Source organism: Ranitomeya variabilis, chromosome 6 (genome assembly GCF_051348905.1).
Source record: "Ranitomeya variabilis isolate aRanVar5 chromosome 6, aRanVar5.hap1, whole genome shotgun sequence".
NCBI classification, from domain to species: Eukaryota; Metazoa; Chordata; class Amphibia; order Anura; family Dendrobatidae; genus Ranitomeya; species Ranitomeya variabilis.
This window is the reverse complement of record NC_135237.1, coordinates 427,070,350-427,091,306: the sequence shown is the minus strand read 5'-3', so window position 1 is coordinate 427,091,306 and position 20,957 is coordinate 427,070,350. Positions and strand designations below refer to the sequence as shown.

Sequence of the window (20,957 nt, the reverse complement as noted above, 5' to 3'; positions counted from 1 at the left end):
AAATTATATATCATCAGGATTCAGCCTACACAATGTATCTAGTCTGACTGCAGAGTCTATATGGAGCTGTTTAATTAATATGGTACGTTTTAATCGCATATGTAGTAGTCTGCATTAGATGCAGATTTGTTACCATGGAACAGGAACCCAATGTTGCTACAGTATCTAAAAAATGGCAAGAGATGGTCACATATAGCCTCCATTCACACAGATGTCACCTCTCCTAGGCAGTGGGTGGAGGTGTCAGAGCACAACCAATCCACAAGTTATCACCCCACCTGTAGATGGTTTCTTATCTGGATAGCCTTTTCAAATTCACCCTGTGATACTATATGTAGTTGTTTGGAACTTTGAATGTATTTTGCTGCCAGTACTTTAGTCCCCTTCTAATATAATAATCCACAAATATAACGTGTCTGGCAGCCTTTACTTTACCTTTAACATGTCGAGGGAAAGCTGATGTGCTGGAGGGTAAACACTTTCTAAAGACAGCAGGAGACAGGCCTGGAAAAAGAGCATCAACATATTGGAGACAGATTTCTCTATATTTTAGCCTAAATAGTTTTCTTTTACAGTAATGCATAATAGTATGTAGACTGCACAGAGTAATCTACAATGTGGTATTACAGCACGTACAGATATCCATGTAAAGTGATCGTTCAGCCCACCAACCCTCCGGCTTGTACATTGTAGATGTAATTAGTCTGGGTGTCAAGATGGTGACAATTAGAATGCTGCGTTAAGGGCTTTTCACAATACTTTCCCAATAACTTCTTAAATTGCTGAAGACTACCTTTTTTTTTTTGTTTGCATGGCATTATAGCTTACACCATTTTGTCCACCAAGACCGTGTGGGAAGCCTCTCCACCCTTCTCATGGATAAGGCTACGTTCACATTTGCGTTGTGCGCCGCAGCGTCGGCGCTGCAACGCACAACGCAAACAAAAACGCAGCAAAACGCATGCACAACGCTGTGTTTTGCGCCACATGTGTCCTTTTTTTCATTGATTTTGGACGCAGCAAAAATGCAACTTGCGTCCTCTGCGCCCGGACGCGGGCGCCGCAGGGACGCATGCGGCGCAAAACGCAAGTGCGACGCATGTCCATACGCCCCCATGTTAAATATAGGGGCGCATGACGCATGCGGCGACGCTGCGGCGCCGACCGCAAATGTGAACGTAGCCTTAAGCTTTCCTAGCTCAGAAAATAACTTTCTGGAGTAAAATTCTGTCATAATGAGGACAGCGTTCCTCATGTAAATTGCTAAGTAGCAAAGTTCTGGTATACAATCAAAATGGTTTATAAACAGAAATAAAGTTGATTGCTCATTTCCCCCCAAATCTGTTGTATCCGTGTACAACTCCAAATAGCACACCAGAAATCCTCATAGGTTTGGCAAATTACTGAATGGCATGTCAGGAACCCCCAAGTATTCTAAATGTAGATTAGGAAAATAGGTATACAACAATTGTGTTAATTTCTAATTAGCTGCTGTGAATGCCACCGTAAGGGCTTCTAGCGTCATCTCACTGCTCACTTGTCAATGTTAAGTTTCTCAAAACAGGGAAAACAAGTCAGTGGTAAGGTGCATGTCTCATCTTTGGCCCCTACAAGATACACAGACCATTCATACTTGTCTCGCAGTCATTCTGTGCTTATAGACTTCCTTTAAAAAGATGTATTTAGAAAAAGAACATCACCTTTAAGAAATGAGGGTACAAAACCTCCATGGAACAAGCCAAACCAACCAGATAAAGCAAAACTGGAAGCCACACACTAAAAGTTGATTACTAGTTATAAGTCCATGGGTGCGATGTTTCGGTTCCAATATATGAACCTTACTACCTTTTAAGGGGATGGGGGGGGGGGGGGTTTAGAAATGTATGTATAATGGCATTTATGTACAGTGGGGAAGATCCAATCAGCTCATCTCTCTTGCATTTGGATGTTCATCTAGGTGCCAGGTGGTTTATGATCACCCTTCAGCATAGAATTAAATGATCTAGCAAGTCAAACTTTCAGTGGAAATAAAAAAATATATACGGTACTCTCTCATTTCACATGTGTACATAAAGTGCCATAAATGACATCCATTTGCATTTTTGCCCAATGAGTTTTGAACAGCAGTGTTTTCCAAGACATGCTGGATAATTTTGTGACTTTTTTTTTATAAATATAGATCTTCACAAATGCCTTAAAGAAGTTGTCCACTACTAAGACAACCCATTCTGAGACTAAATGTTCAGCCCTGATAATATAATAAAGACTATTTCTCCTTCGCCTCATTGGGGGACACAGACCATGGGTGTATGCTGCTGCCAATAGGAGGCTGACACTAAGATACAAAGACAGTTCTCTCCTCTGTCTGTAGGAGGCACATGGGTCTGGTTCAGACCCCAACGTTTTTATTTTATGTTTTACTTTTCTGTAAATTTTTTAATTAACGGAGTGAAGGGGGCGACGGATCCTTTCAAGGTTCTGATCTCCCCCGAATCATCAACAGGCGAGCACGGCAAGTGTCGCCTCCCCGTACCCTTTCCTGCGACGTGGGAAGCCATGACTGAGCTCACTTCAGGGGCGACTGTTCCTTCACGGTCCTGATCTCCCCACACCAGCAACGGGCGAGCACATGGAGTGTCGCCTCCATGTATCCTCTCCTGGAGCCAGGCCTAATGCCGGACAACTGGCCCTGTCCACCCAGACTGAACTCCATGGATGTACAGAGGCCCCTCTCTATGGCGTCCGAGCAGCCCCCACTGTCCCACCACTGTAAAAGCTGATGGCACAAGGAGGCGGACGGTTCCTCTCCACCTCCCTAACAAAGGGATGGTCGATTGAGGCTTACACCTTTATCCCTGCATCGTCCACGCTGCAAAACCTGACCTGCAGCTGAACAGAGTGAGCGCTTTCCTCAGCGCTGAAACCCAGTCATCGTGGCGGCTCCATGCCGGGACGCGCACCGATGGTGAGTGGATCCAGTCAGCGATGTGCCTCTGCAGTGGGATATTCACATGCCGACAGGCAGCCTCAGCTTCCCTGTGGACCACCTCCCTGAGGTAACGCTCCGGCCAGCTGCAAAAATTTAGCCCCCGGCTTCGGCCGATGTGTAGGCCAGAGACGAACCGGTCAAGGTTCCGATCTCCCCGAACCATCAACAGGCGAGCACGCAGAGTGTCGCCTCTCCGTATCCTCTCCTGCGACTTGGGTTGCCAGGCCTGGGCTGATTCTTAGGGGCCAGGGGTCCCTTCAAGGGCACCGATCTCTCCCGGAAGCGGCGTCCGCACTATGGCACGCTAGGCGGCTCCGCCTGCTTTTCTGGCGCTTCTCGCATGCCACGGGAACGCTCAATTTTCTCGCCTCACTTCTACCGCTGGTATCACCCCCGCCAGCTGCAGAAATTTAGGCCCTGGCTTGGGCCTATTCATGGAAGTCTCGAGGCTCCGCCCACATTGTGTATGTGGCTCCGCCCCCCCAAATTGGTGCTTCTCGCTCTCTGCAAGATTTTACCACCTCTGCAACTCCCAGTGGCCATCTTGGTCCACTGGCCGGCTCACACAGGGGCACCGGTTTTGGCATTAAAAGGGCACAATGACTCTACATCAGTACCCGGGGTAAGGAAGTACCTGACCAGTATGCCCTGGTCTTAAAGGCACATGACCAGCATGCCCTGCTCTTAAAGGCACATGAACAGTATTCCCTGGTCTTAAAGGCACATGATCAATCCGAAGCCGGTCACCCTAAATGAGCTCAGGAGCCCTCCGCCGCTGATCCCAGTTTATCCCAGAGTACCTAGTCCCCCTCAGTGGACTTTGTCACTAACCGCAATCCATGGTTTCTCTGACCAAGATTGAATCCCTCCGTGAACCCTCTGTGGCTCGGAGTGCTCGCAGGACCGATATACATGGTCCCTCTCCTACATGGGAGCCATCGGCTAGCAGGGGCCGTAAGTATTCTAGAAACGTACAGGTGTCTAGAAACGTACAGGTATCTAGAAAGCAGAAGTTTCATTTCCTGATTTCTCTCCCCAATGATTTGCTGAGAACAAGGCTCTGAATATGGATCGGATATTGCCTTCGGTTGCCAGAGCTTCAGAAAATGATGGACTCGCCTATTTATATCAACCAAATTGACGAGCGATTCACTGGACAGAAGCCTTCTATGTGGGATGCCATACCTGGTCTGATTCTTAAGGGCGACGTACAGCTGACATGTGCGCGCAATAGTGGCAGGTGGAATCATGATCCACCCGCTGCTATTAACTAGTTAAATGCCACTGTCAAACTGACAGCGGCATTTAACTACCGCTTCCGGCCATCGGGCAGGAAATGCACGCATCGCCGACCCCGTCATGTGATCGGGGGTCAGTGATGCGTTGGCATAACAACCAGAGGTCTCCTTGAGACCTCTATGGTTGTTGATGCCGGCTTGCTGTGAGTGCCACCCTGTGGTCGGCGCTCATAGCAAGCCTGTAATTCAGCTACATAGGAGCGATCTGATGATCGCTCCTATGCAGCTGAGCCGATCCAGTTGTGCCACCTTCTAGCATCCCATGGAGGCTATTGAAGCATGGCAAAAGTTAAAAAAAAGTTTATAAAATATGAAAAAAATAGAAAAGTTTAAATCACCCCATTCAAAATAAAACAATAGAAAAAAAATCAAAAACATACACATATTTGGTATCGCCGTGTTCAGAATCGCCCGATCAATAAAAAAAAAAAAGGATTAACCTGATCGCTAAACGGCGAGAAAAAAAATTCAAAAACACCAGAATTAAATTTTTTTGGTCGCCGTGACATTGCTTTAAAATGCAATAACATGCGATCAAAAGAACGTATCTGCACAAACGTGGTATCATTAAAAACGTCAGCTCGGCACGCAAAAAATAAGCCCTCACCTGACCCTAGATCATGAAAAATGGAGACGCTACAGATATCGGAAAATGGCAAATTTTTTTTTTTTTTAGCAAAGTTTGGAATTTTTTTTTCACCACTTAGCATGCTCGGGTGTCCTCAGAGTATTTTTTAGTGCTAGGAGATTTAGTTTTTATTGCCGCAGCTGAATGTTTTACATCTGTTAGCCAGCATAAGTACATGTGGGGATTCCCTAGCAACCAGGCAACCCCCACATGTACTTATGCTGGCTAACAGATGTAAATCATTCAGCTGCGGCAAGAAAAACTAAATCTCCGAGCACTAAAGAATCTCAAGTAACGAGTATATTCGCTCATGACTAAAGATAATTCTATGTAAGATTTAAGAAAGTTAGAAATGGAGGCTTAAAGCTGCACCAGGAAGGTCATACAGATACATACCAGAGGCTTGGAGTCGCTCAGCACGTGATACTGCAGGAACTGGTGAAGCATATAGAAGAGGTTGTGATGCACCAGGGTTTTAATCACCAGCTCATATAGATAGTGCTAGAAAGAAACACATGGGATTAGCACCATTTAGCGATATGAAAGCCATATTTTCACTAGCGGGAAATACCTCATCACCCAGTGTTGGTGCATGAACCATTACGAAATGCCTGTATGTAAAAGGTGTTGACAGGTTCAAATCGATAAGTCTGTAGTCCCTCTGTGGGACTGCAGACTTAGGAATCCCCCAGGACACTGTGTGCTGCAGGAATTTACCAGTTTCTGATCCGGGACCGGAGGGTGTGTATGCGTTATACATAGTCCCAGCCATTGCGCATGACCTCACCTCTATACACTTGTATTGATAGAGGCTACACATGAGTCACCCGCCAGGGCCGTGGGATACTCGGTAACGGGTCCGTTACTTAAAGGGATGTGTCACGGCGGCGGCGAGTCGTTCCGTGGCTCTGGGCACCCATGTTAAAGGGATAGACTTTAAAGGGGTTTTTGAAAAAGAAAGTTCATGACGTCACCTGTGGCATTCGGTCAGGGGTGACCAACGCTGCTAAAAGGGGTCCTCTAGGGTGATGTTATGGCAGCCAGATGGTATAACTTCCCAGAGGTGAAGTAGGTCCCCAGGGCTGCCGGTGAATAGATGGAAGATGGTGAGTGGTGCAGAAAAGAACGAAGGACGCAGTTGTGCAGCCTTTTTACCTGGTTTACTGATGGTAGCAGGCAGCCACAGTCCAGGGCACCAGATCACAGGTACAGGCAGGGTCCGACCGGCTTGGAAGCGAGTTCAGAGTCCCCTTTAACCAGGTGGAGTTAAAAGCCTTCCTTTTAGCACGGTGGTACTGTAGTCCCTTACTGCCTAAGGCTTCTGGCAAGGTCCTCTCAGTTCTCTCTGTCCCCCTTTAGGTAGGACTCAAACCCGTATGTCAGGTGACTCGAGCCTTTTTACAGGGTCTCTATCACGACCAGACTCTGTCACTGTGTCTCCTGGGTGTTAGGGCGGACAAGTTACATGTTGTCTAGCTGTCCTACTGGTTTCTACTGTGTCTCCTAGAGTATGACACAACCTCGGTCTTCCGGTTACCGGTATCTGCGCTCTGTCAGGGAGGTAGCCCTCTCGCAGCTATTATCCCTTGTTGTCATTCTCCTGTGCTTCGCTCTCCGGCACATTCGCTACAAGCTGTTCTTTCTTATGTCTCTCAATATCTAGGAGCTACAGCACTTCAGGCTGTACGGCCCCTCACTCGTCCTTCTGCCTCAGACTGCTCCAGTCTGCTGTCCGCCACCAACTGACTAATTCTTCCTAACTGCCTAGCAACTAACTCCTCCACCTGACCAGAGAGAGCAGCTCCCCTGAAGTCGGGTGTAGAGCTCCCCCTTCTGGCCTGGAGTCAGAACGGTGTTGTATGTGCCAATTACCTGTTAAGAGGAATCTTCCATCACTTCCAAGCGTGACCCCACTCTCCCCGTGAGGAAAGCAATGCCACTGACAACCAGGACCCTGGGGCATCACACTCCCACTAGCAGGGAGTATGTAGAACAAATACATCCCTTTGGTCCCAGCTCAGAAGCCAGCGAATCCTCATAGCGCACATTGCGTGTCCTGGGGGCAATTAGTTAGTCTGCAGTCACACAGAGGGACTGCAGACTTGTCAAATTGAACCGGACAACCCCCTTAATGCCCAATACATGTATACACATAGAATAAAATAACTTTTGCTGTACCAAGAAGTGGATATTGCACATGTAGCATCGTCCATTGTAGCTTAATTCACCTGAACACACAGTTTGGTCCAGGACAAGTTTCACGATTGGGATAGAATATTTATAGCCCGTAACCAGAAGACAGCAGATATGAAACAAAGCCTCAACATGTTGAGTCAAGTGTAGACTTTAAATTTAAAGGGAAACTGTCACCAGAAGAAAATGCTATTAACCTCCAGATGATAAATAAATCTGCAGGTTAATAGCGTTACTATGCTGTTCGGCGCCTGCACTTAGTCGAATGCTGTGGGGAGAAAAGGAACTTTATTCTCTCAGGCAGCATTCGTTCTCAGTCACGGGGCGGTGCAGGCGCTGGTCCAGTCACCACACAGCAGCGGCTGTAGCTGTGCCCCTCACTGACAGATGAGCCTCCATGCACAGCCAGGGTCAGTCAGTGCGAGGGGTACGGATGCAGCCGCCGCTCTAAGACTGGACCAGCGCCGGCACCGCCCTTGTGACTGAAAATGAATGCTGCCAGAGAGAATTAAGTTCCTTTTCTCACAGTATAGTTTGGCAGGTTAGTAACACTACTAACCATCAGATTAACCCCACATCTCCAGGTTAGTAGAATTTTTTCTGGTGACAGGTTCCCTTTAAGTACATCAAAAAAATATGATCATGTAAGAATTACTGCCCGTTTTTTACAGTTCTTCAATTCTCATAGTTTCAAGCTGAAAAGAAGACATCAATCCACTGAGTTTAACTTATAACTTAACGTGTTGATCCAGAGGATGACAAAATCCCATAAAGCTGAGGCCAACTGCCCAATATTAGGGGAAGAATTCCTTCCCAGCTCCAGACACGGCAAATCAGACTAGTTCCCGGGATGAACGTCCCATCACAGAATCTAATCATCATGACCTGTCATATTTTTTTATATGTAATTGGACAAGTTAACAATTAGAAATATTAGAATGGCTTTTATTGCTTTGACAAATCTTTTGCCTGAAGTGTGGATGGCAGGGACATCACCAAATCCTGGGTTTCCTCCTGGAGAGGCTTTCCAGGGCCGTTACTACAGCAGTCTCCAGTTGCTGTTGGTTTTGATGTCTTTTGTCGTTTTTTTTTTTCAGTGAATGAAAATTATGCAATCAGCTTTATGTTAGGTGACGGTCTACCATTAGTTTACCTTAAAGTCAATGTTGCTTTTGCAGTAAGTTTTGGTCATTATCAGTGCTCTGCCCAATCAGCATATGACTGGAAGTGAGCAGAACGTACAGCTACAGGCTTCAGAATCCATCCTGCTATCTAATGTATATTCACAGTCACCTGATCAGTAAAGCCCACTGCCCCGGCTCCACTGGCAGCCATATGGTGGAGGCGCTTATAGTATGGGCACATAGTGATTGACACCATGGATCGGGAACCCTTTCCTTTCTCTACACTGTTCTCTTCTCTTCCCATCATTCTGCTTAATCTCATTTCATCTGTCCTTGAAATCTTGTTCTGGAACTGGGCAGCTGTTTTAGAGGTTTTCTACCATAGTCTGTTTGGTTCTCACGTTACCAGCGGTTTCCATCTTGAGCTCAAAGTCTCAGGATTACATTCAGGAATGTCGCGAATGGAGATTTTGACTTCCCAGTGAGTTTTCTTACTTAGTTAGCTGCTGTGAAGATGCGATCATCTATTTTAGAGTTGCCATTCCTTCATTTTAGGACGTACAAAACTGTAGATTTGGCCAATCCTAGAATCTGTTATCTCTCCGATTACACAGATAAACTAACCGATAAGTATAAGATAAGTAATGTAATGCATTTATAAAAGCTTCAACTTTTTTTGATTAATGACAATTACAATGTTAAATGCATTTTTTTTCCATCTATCCCATTCACAAGTGTCTATCATGGTCATTAAATTTTGACTGACCCAATTTACACACCTGTACAGGAATCTGGCACTGGTTCAGAGAGCGGATGTACTCCATGAGAACGGCTATGATGAACCTATGTGGAGCCTCCTGGTCAGAAAAGAAAACATTAATACAATCTCCTCCTCACATATCAATGTCTTACATTCAAAGAAAATCACGTGGGTAACACAGGACAACAGGGACATTGGTTAAAGTTCAACTATTGACATAAAACCCCTCAAAAAGACAGCCTGTGCGAACCCCGCCTAATGCTGACCATCTATATCAGATGTTGCTGCAAATCAGCTTGTACTGAAAATAAATGGGAGCTGGTGGGCAATACCTGGCAGAAACCAGTAATCGGTACGGAGCGCTGCTGTTCTGCTCCGTACACGGTTTACATATGGCCACAGCCGGAGGTGAAAACAGACGACGGAGGAATGTCAGACCCTCAATCACATATTCAGGATAGCTTGGCAATATAATAGAAATGGTAAAGCCACCTTTAAAGAGTAACCATCATTTATTCAGTCGCCATGACAGCACAACGAGAGAGGGGATCCGCCCTTCAGGGACAGGAAACCTCAGACATAAAAGGGGGCACCTCACTCCCCCGCCAGTTGGTTTCCTGTCCCTGACAGTGGAACCTCTTCAGACAGGCCTTAAGAAGGTTGAAGAAAAGAAGCTGTCCCACTCCTGACAGGCCGGTGCAGGTAGCGGGGGTCCCCTACCTCAGCCTGGTCAGGATGATGGAAGCACCACACGGCAGGGGGACTGTCTGTGTAGGTGGCAGCAGGAGGAAGCAGCCCTAGGTAGATGGGTTGGCTTCTAAGGTGCCCGCTTTATACCTGGTAAGTAGGGTCCCCTTGGTGCCGCGTCTCCTGGAGTCTCTGGGGTCTGTCCACCGCTGGCGCTGGTGTCTGCGTTGGCTGGGGAGTGCTGCCGTCCTTGTTCGGCGCGTCTGCTCTCAGCGCCGCAGCCGGAAGGGGCGTGTCCGGGTGACGCGGCGAGCGGCGCGGGGTGATGACGCGGCTGCGCATGCGTGGTAGCGCTAGTTTCCGGCTAATGGCGGCGCCCAGCGTCTGGGGTGGGTTTTTGGCCTCAGGGTGTCCGACGCTTACCGGGTCATCATGGGGGCGCGGCTCGCGGTGGACCGGACCCTATCGGTGCAATACCGATCAGCGACACCTGGAATGTTTTCCCTGCTGACCCCCATCCGGGGGTGGTACCCAGGGGGATGGATTTAAGCAGTGCACAGAGGCCTCAGCGTGTTCCTGTCCGTCTTTCCAGTATGGAGTCACCGGAGGGAACACCGCAGCTGTGCGGTGAACAGCGGCAACCACTTGAGCAGCCTCAGGTAGAAAAACCTCTGAGAAGCTCCCAGCGACGTTCTAGTGACAGTAGTCACGCTGGTGGAGCTAAAGAGACTCAGAAATCTACCAAGTCCTCAGGCCGTAAGGAATCTCCGGCTAAGAAGGACCCCCCGATCGCGGCAGGGAAGGGTAAGTGAGCTACGTGAAAGTACGCTTTCTGATTGCTGTCCCTCCTTGTATTCCCTCTCTCCTTATTAGGGGAGGAAATGTGTTTCCAAGTCCAAGCATAGGGAGTGTGCCATGTGTACGGAGCCACTTCCAGATGGACATAAAAAGAAGTTGTGCAGATCCTGCATACAGCGTTTAATTGAGGAGGAGGCCCCTGACCTTACGTCTACTCTTAGGGACATGGTTAAACAGGAGGTCAGAGATTCCATGAGGTCCAGGTCTCACAAGTCAGTTTCCAAAAAAAGGAAGGAAATTTCATCCCCAGCCTCAGATGTGGATTCAGAGACAGGTGATGTGAGCTCGGATTCTCTTCCGTCATCTTCATCATCAGAGGACATAGAATCTGGCCGAGCCTGTCTGTCACTGGATAGGATTAATCACCTAGTCAAGGCCGTCAACAACACTATGGGGATTGAAGAGACCCAGTCGGAATGTTCCATCCAGGACATAATGTTCAAAGGCATAGATCGTAAATCCCGAAGGGTTTTTCCGGTGGTAGATAAAATTAAGTCGCTGATTACAAAAGAATGGAAAAAACCTGAAAGGAAGGGGTCACTTCCACCGGCATTCAAAAGGAGGTATCCTTTCGGAGGAGGAGGCGAAATTGGATGCAGCAGTGGCCAAAGCGTGCAAAAAGACTTCTCTCCCATTTGAGGATTTAGGTAACCTAAAGGACCCGCTTGATAGGAAAGCCGATGTGTTCCTTAAAGGAGCTTGGGAAACGTCAGCGGGATCCCTGAGGCCGGCAATTGCGGCCACTTGCACAGCCCGGTCATTGATGGTGTGGCTGGGCCACCTGGAAGACCAACTCAAGGATAAGGTTCCTAGAAATGAGATCCTATCTTCTATGCCCATTATTCAGGATGCAGCAGCCTTCCTTTCGGATGCGTCAGTGGATTCTGTTAGGCTGGCCACAAGGTCCTCAGCCTTATCGAACGCAGCCCGCAGAGCACTTTGGATAAAAATGTTGGCCAGGAGACTTACAGGCCAGATCAAAGCTATGTGGCATCCCCTGTGAAGGGGTTCATTTGTTTGGACCGGTGCTAGATGAATTACTAGAAAAGGCGGGTGACAGTAAAAAGCGATTCCCTCTTGAGAAAACCCTTCTATAGACGGGATTACAACAGAGGATGGTCTTATCGCCGAAGGTCTGACAGAGATTCAAATAGAGAATCGACCAGATATAACTCCAACAGAAGAAGAGGTAGAGGATATATGTTTAACTCTCCTCGGGACTCTAAAAAACCTCAATGACTGGCAGTCCAGGTGGGCGGTCTAAAAAACTTCAATGACTGGCGGTCCAGGTGGGCGGTAGGCTTTTAGCCTTCTACCCAGCCTGGTTGAAGATCACCAATAGTCCGTGGATTCTCAGTATCGTTAAAGAGGGTTTAAAATTCCAGTTCCATCACATCCCTCAGGACAAATTTAAATTAACCCCCATCCGTTCTTCTCCCGCAGAACAATTGGCACAGGAGTCAGAAGTCCAGGATCTCCAACAAAAAAGGGTTCTGATTAGAGTACCCACGGAAGAGCGAGGTAAGGGGTTTTATTCCCCTTTATTCCTGATAAAAAAAACCTGATGGGTCATATCGTACCATCATCAATCTAAAAGGCCTGAATGAATTCTTGCTGATCCCATCCTTTAAAATGGAATCTGTGAAAATGGCAATAAAGCTTCTCTTTCACAATTGCTTCATGGTTGTCTTAGATCTGAAAGACGCCTATTACCATGTCCCAATACATGTAAATCATCAGCGTTTTCTCAGGGTGGCGGTTTCTCTTGCCGGCACAGTAGAGCACTTTCAATATCAGGCACTCCCTTTTGGTGTTGCAGTTGCACCCCGGGTTTTCACTAAGATCATGGTAGAGGTTATGGCACACCTTCATGAACAAAACATACTAATAATTCCCTACCTAGATGATTTATTGATTGTGGGACGTTCAGAGTCACACTGTAAAGACCAGTTGGAAAAGGTGATAGCAGCATTACATAACTTAGGATGGGTTATTAACCTCAAGAAGTCGAGCCCTTAACATCACAGGAGTTTTTAGGTCTTATTATAGATTCGGGTCAGCAGGAATGTCGCCTGCCGGACGCAAAAGTGGATAGTATTCATCGGCTGGTCACCAGAGCAATTCGTAATCCCGTAGTCGCCTTAAGAGGAGCGATGTCACTTTTGGGTTCCCTTACTTCTTGTTTTCCGGCGGTACTCTGGGCACAGTTTCACTCCAGGTCTCTGCAGTGGGATGTTATACATAATTTTCGTCGGCTGGGCGCTAATCTCGATAACAAATTTTCACTATCTGTTGAGACCACTAATTCACTAATTTGGTGGACACACACATTCCGAATCTTCGTAGAGGGGTACCCTGGACAAATCGGATAACGCGAGTCATAACAACTGATGCTAGCCCCATGGGTTGGGGGGCACACTGGGAGGATAATTGCATCCAGGGTCTGTGGTCCCAGTCTGAACGAAACACATCCTCCAATCTAAAGGAATTGTTGGCGGTAGAACGCGCATTAAATTGGTTCCTTATACCCCTGCAGGGTAGACATGTCAGACTATTCTCTGACAACCAAGTGACCGTTGCCTATATTAACCACCAAGGAGGTACGCGGTCTAGGTCGTTACGAATCGTATTTTTCAGATGGCCGAGAATCACCTACTTTCCCTTACGGCTCTTCATATAAAGGGAAAACTAAATACCATGGCCGATTATTTAAGCCGCAACGAACTCAAACAAGGGGACTGGTCTCTAAAACCGGCTGTCTTCAATCAGATCGTGCATTTGTGGGGATGTCCAGAAATAGATCTCTTTGCCAGTCGAGGAAACAGAAAACTACATCAATTCTGTTCCCTAAATCCAAGGGACAACCCGTATGCAGTCGACGCTCTCCTAATCTCCTGGAACTTCAGTCTCGCCTATGCCTTTCCCCCTCTAAACCTAATTCCTATAGTTCTGAGGAAAATACGGGAAGACAGGGCCTGAGTGATACTAATAGCCCCGTTCTGGCCCAGAAGATCGTGGTTCCCAAGGTTGAGAAACATGTCCATTTCCCAGCCATGGATCCTCCCAGAAATACCAGACCTCCTCTCCCAGGGCCTAATCCTGCATCCACGAGTAGCCAACTTACACCTAACAGCGTGGAATTTGAGAGGTCACTACTAAAGGGGAAAGGATTTTCTCAAAATCTTATAGATACACTTAAGAGTAGAAAGACCTCTACGACAAACATTTATGTCAGGGTTTGGAGACAGTTCCTATCGAGTTCAGGGGCACAGATTGATCAAAAACCTTGTATCATTCAAATTTTAAAATTTTTACAAAGGGGACTGGAGATGGGCTTAGCCACCAGCACCCTCAGAGTTCAGGTATCAGCTCTGGGGGCGCTATATAATTCTAACTTAGCCAGTAATCACTGGGTATCTAGGTTCTTCAAGGCGGTTACCAGATCTAGACCGGTTATTAAACAGAAAATAGTTCCATGGGACCCAAATCTTGTGCTCTCAGCTCTAACACAAGCCCCGTTCGAGCCTATTGATACTGTCCCAATCAAAATCCTGTCGGTCAAAACGGCCCTCTTAGTTGCCCTCACGTCCGCAAGAAGGGTTAGTGATCTGCAGGCATTGTCTAGGCAACCTCCATATATACAGTTTAGGAAAGATAGAGTTGTTATGAAACCTGACCCCCTTTATCTTCAAAAAGTTGCTTCAAAATTTCATAGATCACAAGAGGTGGTCCTACCTTCATTCTGTTCTAATCCCTCTAATGATAAGGAACATAGATTTCATTGTTTGGATGTACGTAGGTGTCTTCTCAAATACATTTCAGTTACAGACACCTGGAAGAAAGATAACTCCTTATTTATATCCTACCAGGGAGTTAGGAGAGGGCTTAGGGTATCAAAAAATACACTAGCCAGATGGATCAGGGAGGCGATATCTCTCGCTTATACCGCAGGTGGCGTGGAATTCCAGAAGGAATAAAGGCTCACTCCACTCGTGCGGTAGCCACATCCTGGGCTGAGAGAGCAGAGGTGTCGATTGAAGACATTTGTAAGGCGGCCACATGGTCTTCCCCATCTACCTTTCTTAGACACTATAGATTAGATCTAGGTGGCTCCTCCGACCTCACGTTTGGGAGAAGGGTGCTGGAGGCAGTGGTCCCTCCCTAGTCACTTTTCACTTCTCTGAAAGTCTCTTGTTGTGCTGTCATGGCGACTGAATAAAAACGTACGCTACTTACCTGGAGCAGTGTTTTTTCAGGAGCCATGACAGCACCTTTATATTCCCTACCCTCTTTGCTTATTGGGATCGACACTTCCTTTAGTAAATTCCTAAGTTTATTCACTGGGTGAATTGTACCGTGTTTTAAAATTGTTTATGTGCTACTAACCTAGAAGGTCCTTTCGTACTCTGTAAACCAACTGGCGGGGGAGTGAGGTGCCGCCCTTTTATGTCGGAGGTTTCCTGTCCCTGAAGGGCGGATCCCCTCTCTCGTTGTGCTGTCATGGCTCCTGAAAAAACACTGCTACCAGGTAAGTAGCGTACGTATTTTACATTTTTATGTTATAAATCAATAGTACATATGAAAATAATAAACATTGTAATACATCTTATCAGAGCAATCTACTTCTTTCTCCACCAGGACTGATCATTCATTCCCAAAATTCTCAATTCCTGGTAACAACAGTATTCAGTGAAGAGAGATTATCTCAGTATCATATAACTCATAGAATCTTGCTGATTGGTAGGTGATCAATGATGATTTTATTTAATGAAATATGAAAAACAGAATTGCATTGCATGATTTTTACATATTTTTAGATTGTCCCTCACAGTTGAATTGTACCAGAGATAAAAATTACAGACCTCTCCATTATTTTAAGAAAAAAAAACTTGCAAAATCAGCAGTGTATCAAACAATTATTTTCCCCACTGTATATGAAGGTTCACTTTTAGTTCAACAATTAAAGGGTAATTCACTAAATTACTTCCTACAGGAGATCCTGACGAAAAAGACCATACTACACAGTATACTCATAATTCTAGCCACACACAACCCCTTAGTGACTAGGCTAAATGTCTGAAACATGACATTTGTCACTTTGTGGCACTTAAATAAAGTTGTACTCTGTGGCGTTATAGCACGTAAACATGAAATATGAAAAAAAACGAAGATACTTAGCACATAATTTGGCCAATTCGTGCATGCCCAGCAGCCGTGACAAGGCAATCCTCTTTGCTGGGAACCTGACTAAATGGGACTCTTCTCTTGGCCTCATAGTCTACATTTATATGGGTATATATTTCACATTTAAATGCTATAGTGTTACAGAGTGCAGCTTTGTTAGTTCTGTATGGAGATGGTTACTCTTAGTATGCACTCGTGAAAGGGAAGGTGCCATGATTTTAATTTTTGTATTAATAATTATTGATTATATAATCAATTTTTAATACAAAATTACATGTACTATTTTCACCCCTCACTTACGGCAGCCATGGGCATAAGAGACTTTGGTCAGACGGTGACCACATCTCTTGCATTGAGGCCGCTCCTTCTGCCTCTTAGATCTGACCTGGGCACGCCCCGTGGGCTGTCCAGGTCACAGCTGTGGAAGGAGATCATGACCATTTTGTTGTAGCCAGCAGCGTACGCTGTGGGCTTTATTTTCCCTGTCATCGCACACACTGCTCAGTGCGAGCGATGACAGAAGCTGCCAGGAAGCGAGGGTCTGGGGTGAGTGACTGCAGCACGGAGCGGTGATCGCAGTCTGTACTTAGTATTACAGTACAGGCTGCGATCACCGCTCACTGCCGACCTGTTCAGAGCACAGAAGGGAGGTTGTCACTCTGCTGTGCCTAAACAGGAGGTAGCACTTCCCGCCAGGCTTGAGGGGTTATGAGTGTGAGTGTGTGTGTGCGCGCGCGCGCATTTTCCTGTATGAGTGTTGTGGATGGTCGGCTCACTTGGCTGCTCCTTGAGGTAGACACAGGCACACGTGGGTTAAAGTCTCTGGGTGGTTTATTGTATCATAAACCCCAAAATGGTAACAGAAAAACAGCCTTTCTGGCTCAAAAGGAAATAAAAAGTTCACAAGCAGTCCTGCCCAGCACTTCTGGGCCAACACATGTGGCAGCTCCAACAGGAGCGTCACTGGCTGGACATTTATTTCCCCAGCCACACCCTTGAGGTGGAGATATGGTGAGTAGGCGTCCCACCCATCTCTTACATACTCACCTAAAAACCCACCCATAACATGGCCGCTTAAGGCTTCTTTCACACTTCCGTCTTGAGACGGCCGTCATATTGCAACGACGCGACATATCGACGGACGTTGTAAAAAGATTGGCAAACAGATGTAACGCACCCAGTAACCCGACGGATGCATTTTTCCCTAACTAGAAAATCCTTCCAGGCATGCTCAGAATGAAAAAAAACAGGACACGTCACTGGATTCCTGTGTTTGACGTCAGAGACGGATCCTGCGCCCATGGGCTTCCATTACAACAGACGACGGACAGCGCAGGACCCGACGCTGAGCGATTTTCCGACATGCAGAATAAACGTTCTTCTGAACGTTTTCTCCACACGACGGACCGCTATTTTCCAATGGATCCAGTGCAAGACGGATGAATCGGATGGCGATCCGTCACAATCCGTCGCTAATGCAAGTCTATGGGAAAAAACAGGATCCTGCAGAAAAATTTGCAGGATCCTGTTTTTTCAAAAATCGACGGAGTTCAACGGGAGGAAAAAGACTGAAGTGTGAAAGAGGCTTAACTCCTTCAGCACATATCATGCTGAACAAAAACTTATGGATTTCTAGATCAGAGAAAAGCAGTCTCCGTGACACATATCTCCCCTCACACATCATGCCAGTCACCATGTCACAGCGTGCATTTGTGTGTGAGCGTGCATGTGTGTATGTGTGTGTGTGAGAGAGAGTATGCATGTGTGAGAGCGTGCATGTGTGTGTGAGTGTGCATGTGTGAGCATGCGCGTGTGAGCGTGCATGTGTATATCCCAGTTTATGATAAAGCGAGCAGCACCAACTAACAGAATTCTTGCTGCCTGCCATCCTCGATGACTGTCTACTTGTCAGTATAACTTTGCAGTCACCAACAACATGGCTCCACACTGTGATCCTAAATGTCATCCTCTCTTATCCCTTAGCAACACCCAGGAGGGGAGGAGAAGAGTGACAATCACACACGTGAGAAGATTCAGCCCAGATTTTCTGCAGTCCTAATCTGAGCTAGTTGTACACTAGGTTTTTGTATCAAATTTCAGTAGCTGCTCCTCCTAGTGTTTAAAAGTGGAAATACCAAACCTTTTTTTCATATTTTACCAAATTATAAACAAATGAAAATAATTTAACAAAATTTAAGTATTAATTCATTAGTCATTACATTTTTTTCAATTGCTGGAAAAAAAAAATTTGGATGGCACCTTCCCTTTAAGGCCAGCATTCAGTTTGGAAGTGACGGTCAGTCTTTAGATATTTTATGTGGCAATACCTCTGGAATGTTTCAACATGTCCTATTGATTTTAAGACTTTTTTTTCAAGCTATATTTTATGATAATGGTAAATTTAGGTCGATAAACATAAAAACTTACTTATAAAATTATCTGAACTCTAACAAATGCCAGGAAATTAGCTATTTTCAAACCTGTAACGAGTATCCCTTTAATCCAGACAGGCAGTCAAACCACAAAAAATAGTTAATTAAGGAACATTTCCCTCATGCCTGTTTTACATGAGCACCATGTGTAAAATGTTCTTTTATTTTGTTAGGATGTTAGAAGCTTTAAAATTGTAATAGTTTTTCATGGAAATCTACAAAACTTATTTTTTTAGGGACCTATGCAGGTTTGAAGTGACTGGGGACCTATATATTGGAAGACGCCTATAAGTGAGACCATTTTAAGAACAGCAGCCCCCCCCCTCAACATATTCGAAACGGCCGTCAGGCAGGTTATTAACCTTTCAGGTGTCTTTCAGGAATAAATGCAGAGTGGTATGACAGGAGAGAAATATTTAGCCACCTAATGTTGCCAACTTCTGAACAGGCCCCTATAGCTGACACTCTAGGGCCGTTATCTGGCTGTGACAAATGGCAAACATCAGGAGCACAGGATCATGATCTCAGGGTACTGATGGGGGTAAGAGGAGCCCCCACACTGTTAGCCATCAAGATGCCGTAATCACAATGACAGCAGCATCCAAGGGGCTAAATGTTCATGGTTTATGCCAACACCGATGGTGACTGATGGAGCAGGGTGTCCACATAATGTACAGCCGACAGCTGCGGCATCTTCACCCATCGGGGGATGCACATATCTCGGGTCAGTTCTATGCTGTACTGGTGGTCACTAAGGGGTTAAAGATTACTCAGCCAGCCCACAGGTAAGAAGTGGCGGCAGTCTGTGCCAGGATGTGGCGAGCTGCCTGTAACATGGCATTACATATACTCACTTTCAAGTCTGTGAAGACAGATAACACATGGGTGTACATATCGGACTGATCTATGACCGCTTGTCCCCGCACGGGTCTTTTCACCGTCGCATTACTTCTTCCCTGACTGCTCTCCACAGCCTGCAGGACAAGAATGAATTAATCTTAAACCGATCAAAAGGAAACTAAAGAAAATTACACACAAAAAACTGGCACTGTATATTCCATATTTCCTTCAGCCAGATGTACATCAGGTCTTCGCTCCTCTTACCAGTGTGTAGCTGTGCTCGGCCTCCAGGTATTTCTTATATTCACAGTTAAGCTTATCGAAGACTGTGGCAATGACGGGCAGCGACACTCGATCTTTCTCAGATAATACTGAAGAACAAAACCCATTAGGAGAAAGCCCATCTCTGCCAGTGACAATGGCATCTGGCCACAAAGAATAGAGGCGACACTTACTCTGCGAGCAAACGGATAAGATAACAGATTTACAGTCCTTGCGCTGAAGTAGGAAATCCATCAATCGGCCTTTGTCAGTGAGCAAGTGGACGATCGGCTGAAGTTTAATGCGCAAGTACCAGAGGTATCCTGTGTATAGAGAACAGGGTAAGTGACAGGTATATGCTCGCCCTGGGAATCTACACTCCCTGGAGGAGAGCACGGATTCTTAGTGCCAATTCCATCCCTAAGTCATTTCAAGGAAATATGCTCGTTTAAAACCCGAGTGTGCTGGTTACTATATATCCCACTTCCTAGCTTCAAGGGTTGTCGGGTCCAAAACGATAAGTCTGCAGTCACTGTGCGCTGTGGGATTTGCCGGTTTCTGAGCCGGACTGGAGGGTATGTGCATGTGTTATACATACTCCCGGCCAGAGCCAGTCTAGGTTTAGTATGGCGAAAGGCCTCGCTCCGACTAGAGACGCCACCATACCGTGGGCGTGGCCGATAAGAGGGCGGAGCTTTGCTCAATACAAGTGTATGGAAGCAAGGCCACACCCACTGGCCAGGAGTATGTATAACACACAGACACCCTACGGTCCAGGGTCTGAAACTGGCAAATCCTCGCAGCGCACAGTGCGCTCACTGGGGGGGGGGGGGGGGGATTCATAAGTCTGTACTCACACAGAGGAACTGCAGACATATCGATTTGGACCGGAAAGCCCCTTTCTGCCAGCTGACGGAATAGTACGTCAGCTGGCAGTATCCCCCGCTTTGAGGTGGGCTCCAGATTTGAGCCCACCTCAAAGCCGCAACATGTCAGCTGTTTTCAACAGCTGACATGTGCCAGCAATGGGCACGAGTGGAATCGCGATCCGCCCGCGCCCATTAACTAGTTAAATGCCGCTGTGAAACTCTGACAGTGGCATTTAACAAAGGTGCGAGCACCGCTGACCCCCGTCACGTGGTCAGGGGTCATCGGTGCGTTGTCATCACAACCAGAGTTGAAGACCTCTATGGTTGTTGATGACAGATTGCTATGAGCACCACCCTGTGGTCGGCGCTCATAGCAAGCCTGTAATTCTGCTGCAGAGGTGATCTGTGCATCACCTCTATGTAGCAGAGGCGATCGAGTAGTGCATGCTTCTAGCCTACCATGGAGGCTAATTGAAGAATGCCAAAAAAAAAAGTGTTTAAAAATATAATATATTATATATATATATCTACTATATAATTGTCTAAGGGTCACTTCCGTCTGTCTGTCCTTCTGTCTGTCTGTCTGTCTGTCGCGGTTATTCGTTCGCGGATTGGTCTCACGAGCTGCCTGTCATGGCTGCCGCGACCAATCAGCGACTCCTTACTCCCCGCACTCACAGCCCGGCGCCCGCATACACCCCTCTGCTCACCGCTCACACAGGGTTAATGCCGGCGGTAACGGACCGCGTTATGCCGCAGGTAACGCACTCCGTTACCGCTGCTATTAACCCTGTGTGACCAAGTTTTTTACTATTGACGCAGCCTATGCAGCGC

The 20,957-nt window shown here is 46.5% G+C and overlaps 1 protein-coding gene across 1 annotated transcript in view; it reads right to left on the bottom strand.

Moving 5' to 3' along the window:
* Positions 1–20,957, bottom strand: part of RMC1 (regulator of MON1-CCZ1) — a 71,632-nt gene that overhangs the window by 8,603 nt on the left and 42,072 nt on the right. Inside the window, exons 13-18 of the mRNA XM_077270360.1 lie at positions 19,449–19,577; positions 19,258–19,364; positions 19,008–19,127; positions 9,012–9,089; positions 5,312–5,416; positions 436–504 (exon numbers count right to left, since the gene is read on the bottom strand). Coding sequence (XP_077126475.1) covers positions 436–504; positions 5,312–5,416; positions 9,012–9,089; positions 19,008–19,127; positions 19,258–19,364; positions 19,449–19,577 — 608 coding nt within the window. The remainder of the gene's footprint in view (positions 1–435; positions 505–5,311; positions 5,417–9,011; positions 9,090–19,007; positions 19,128–19,257; positions 19,365–19,448; positions 19,578–20,957) is intronic.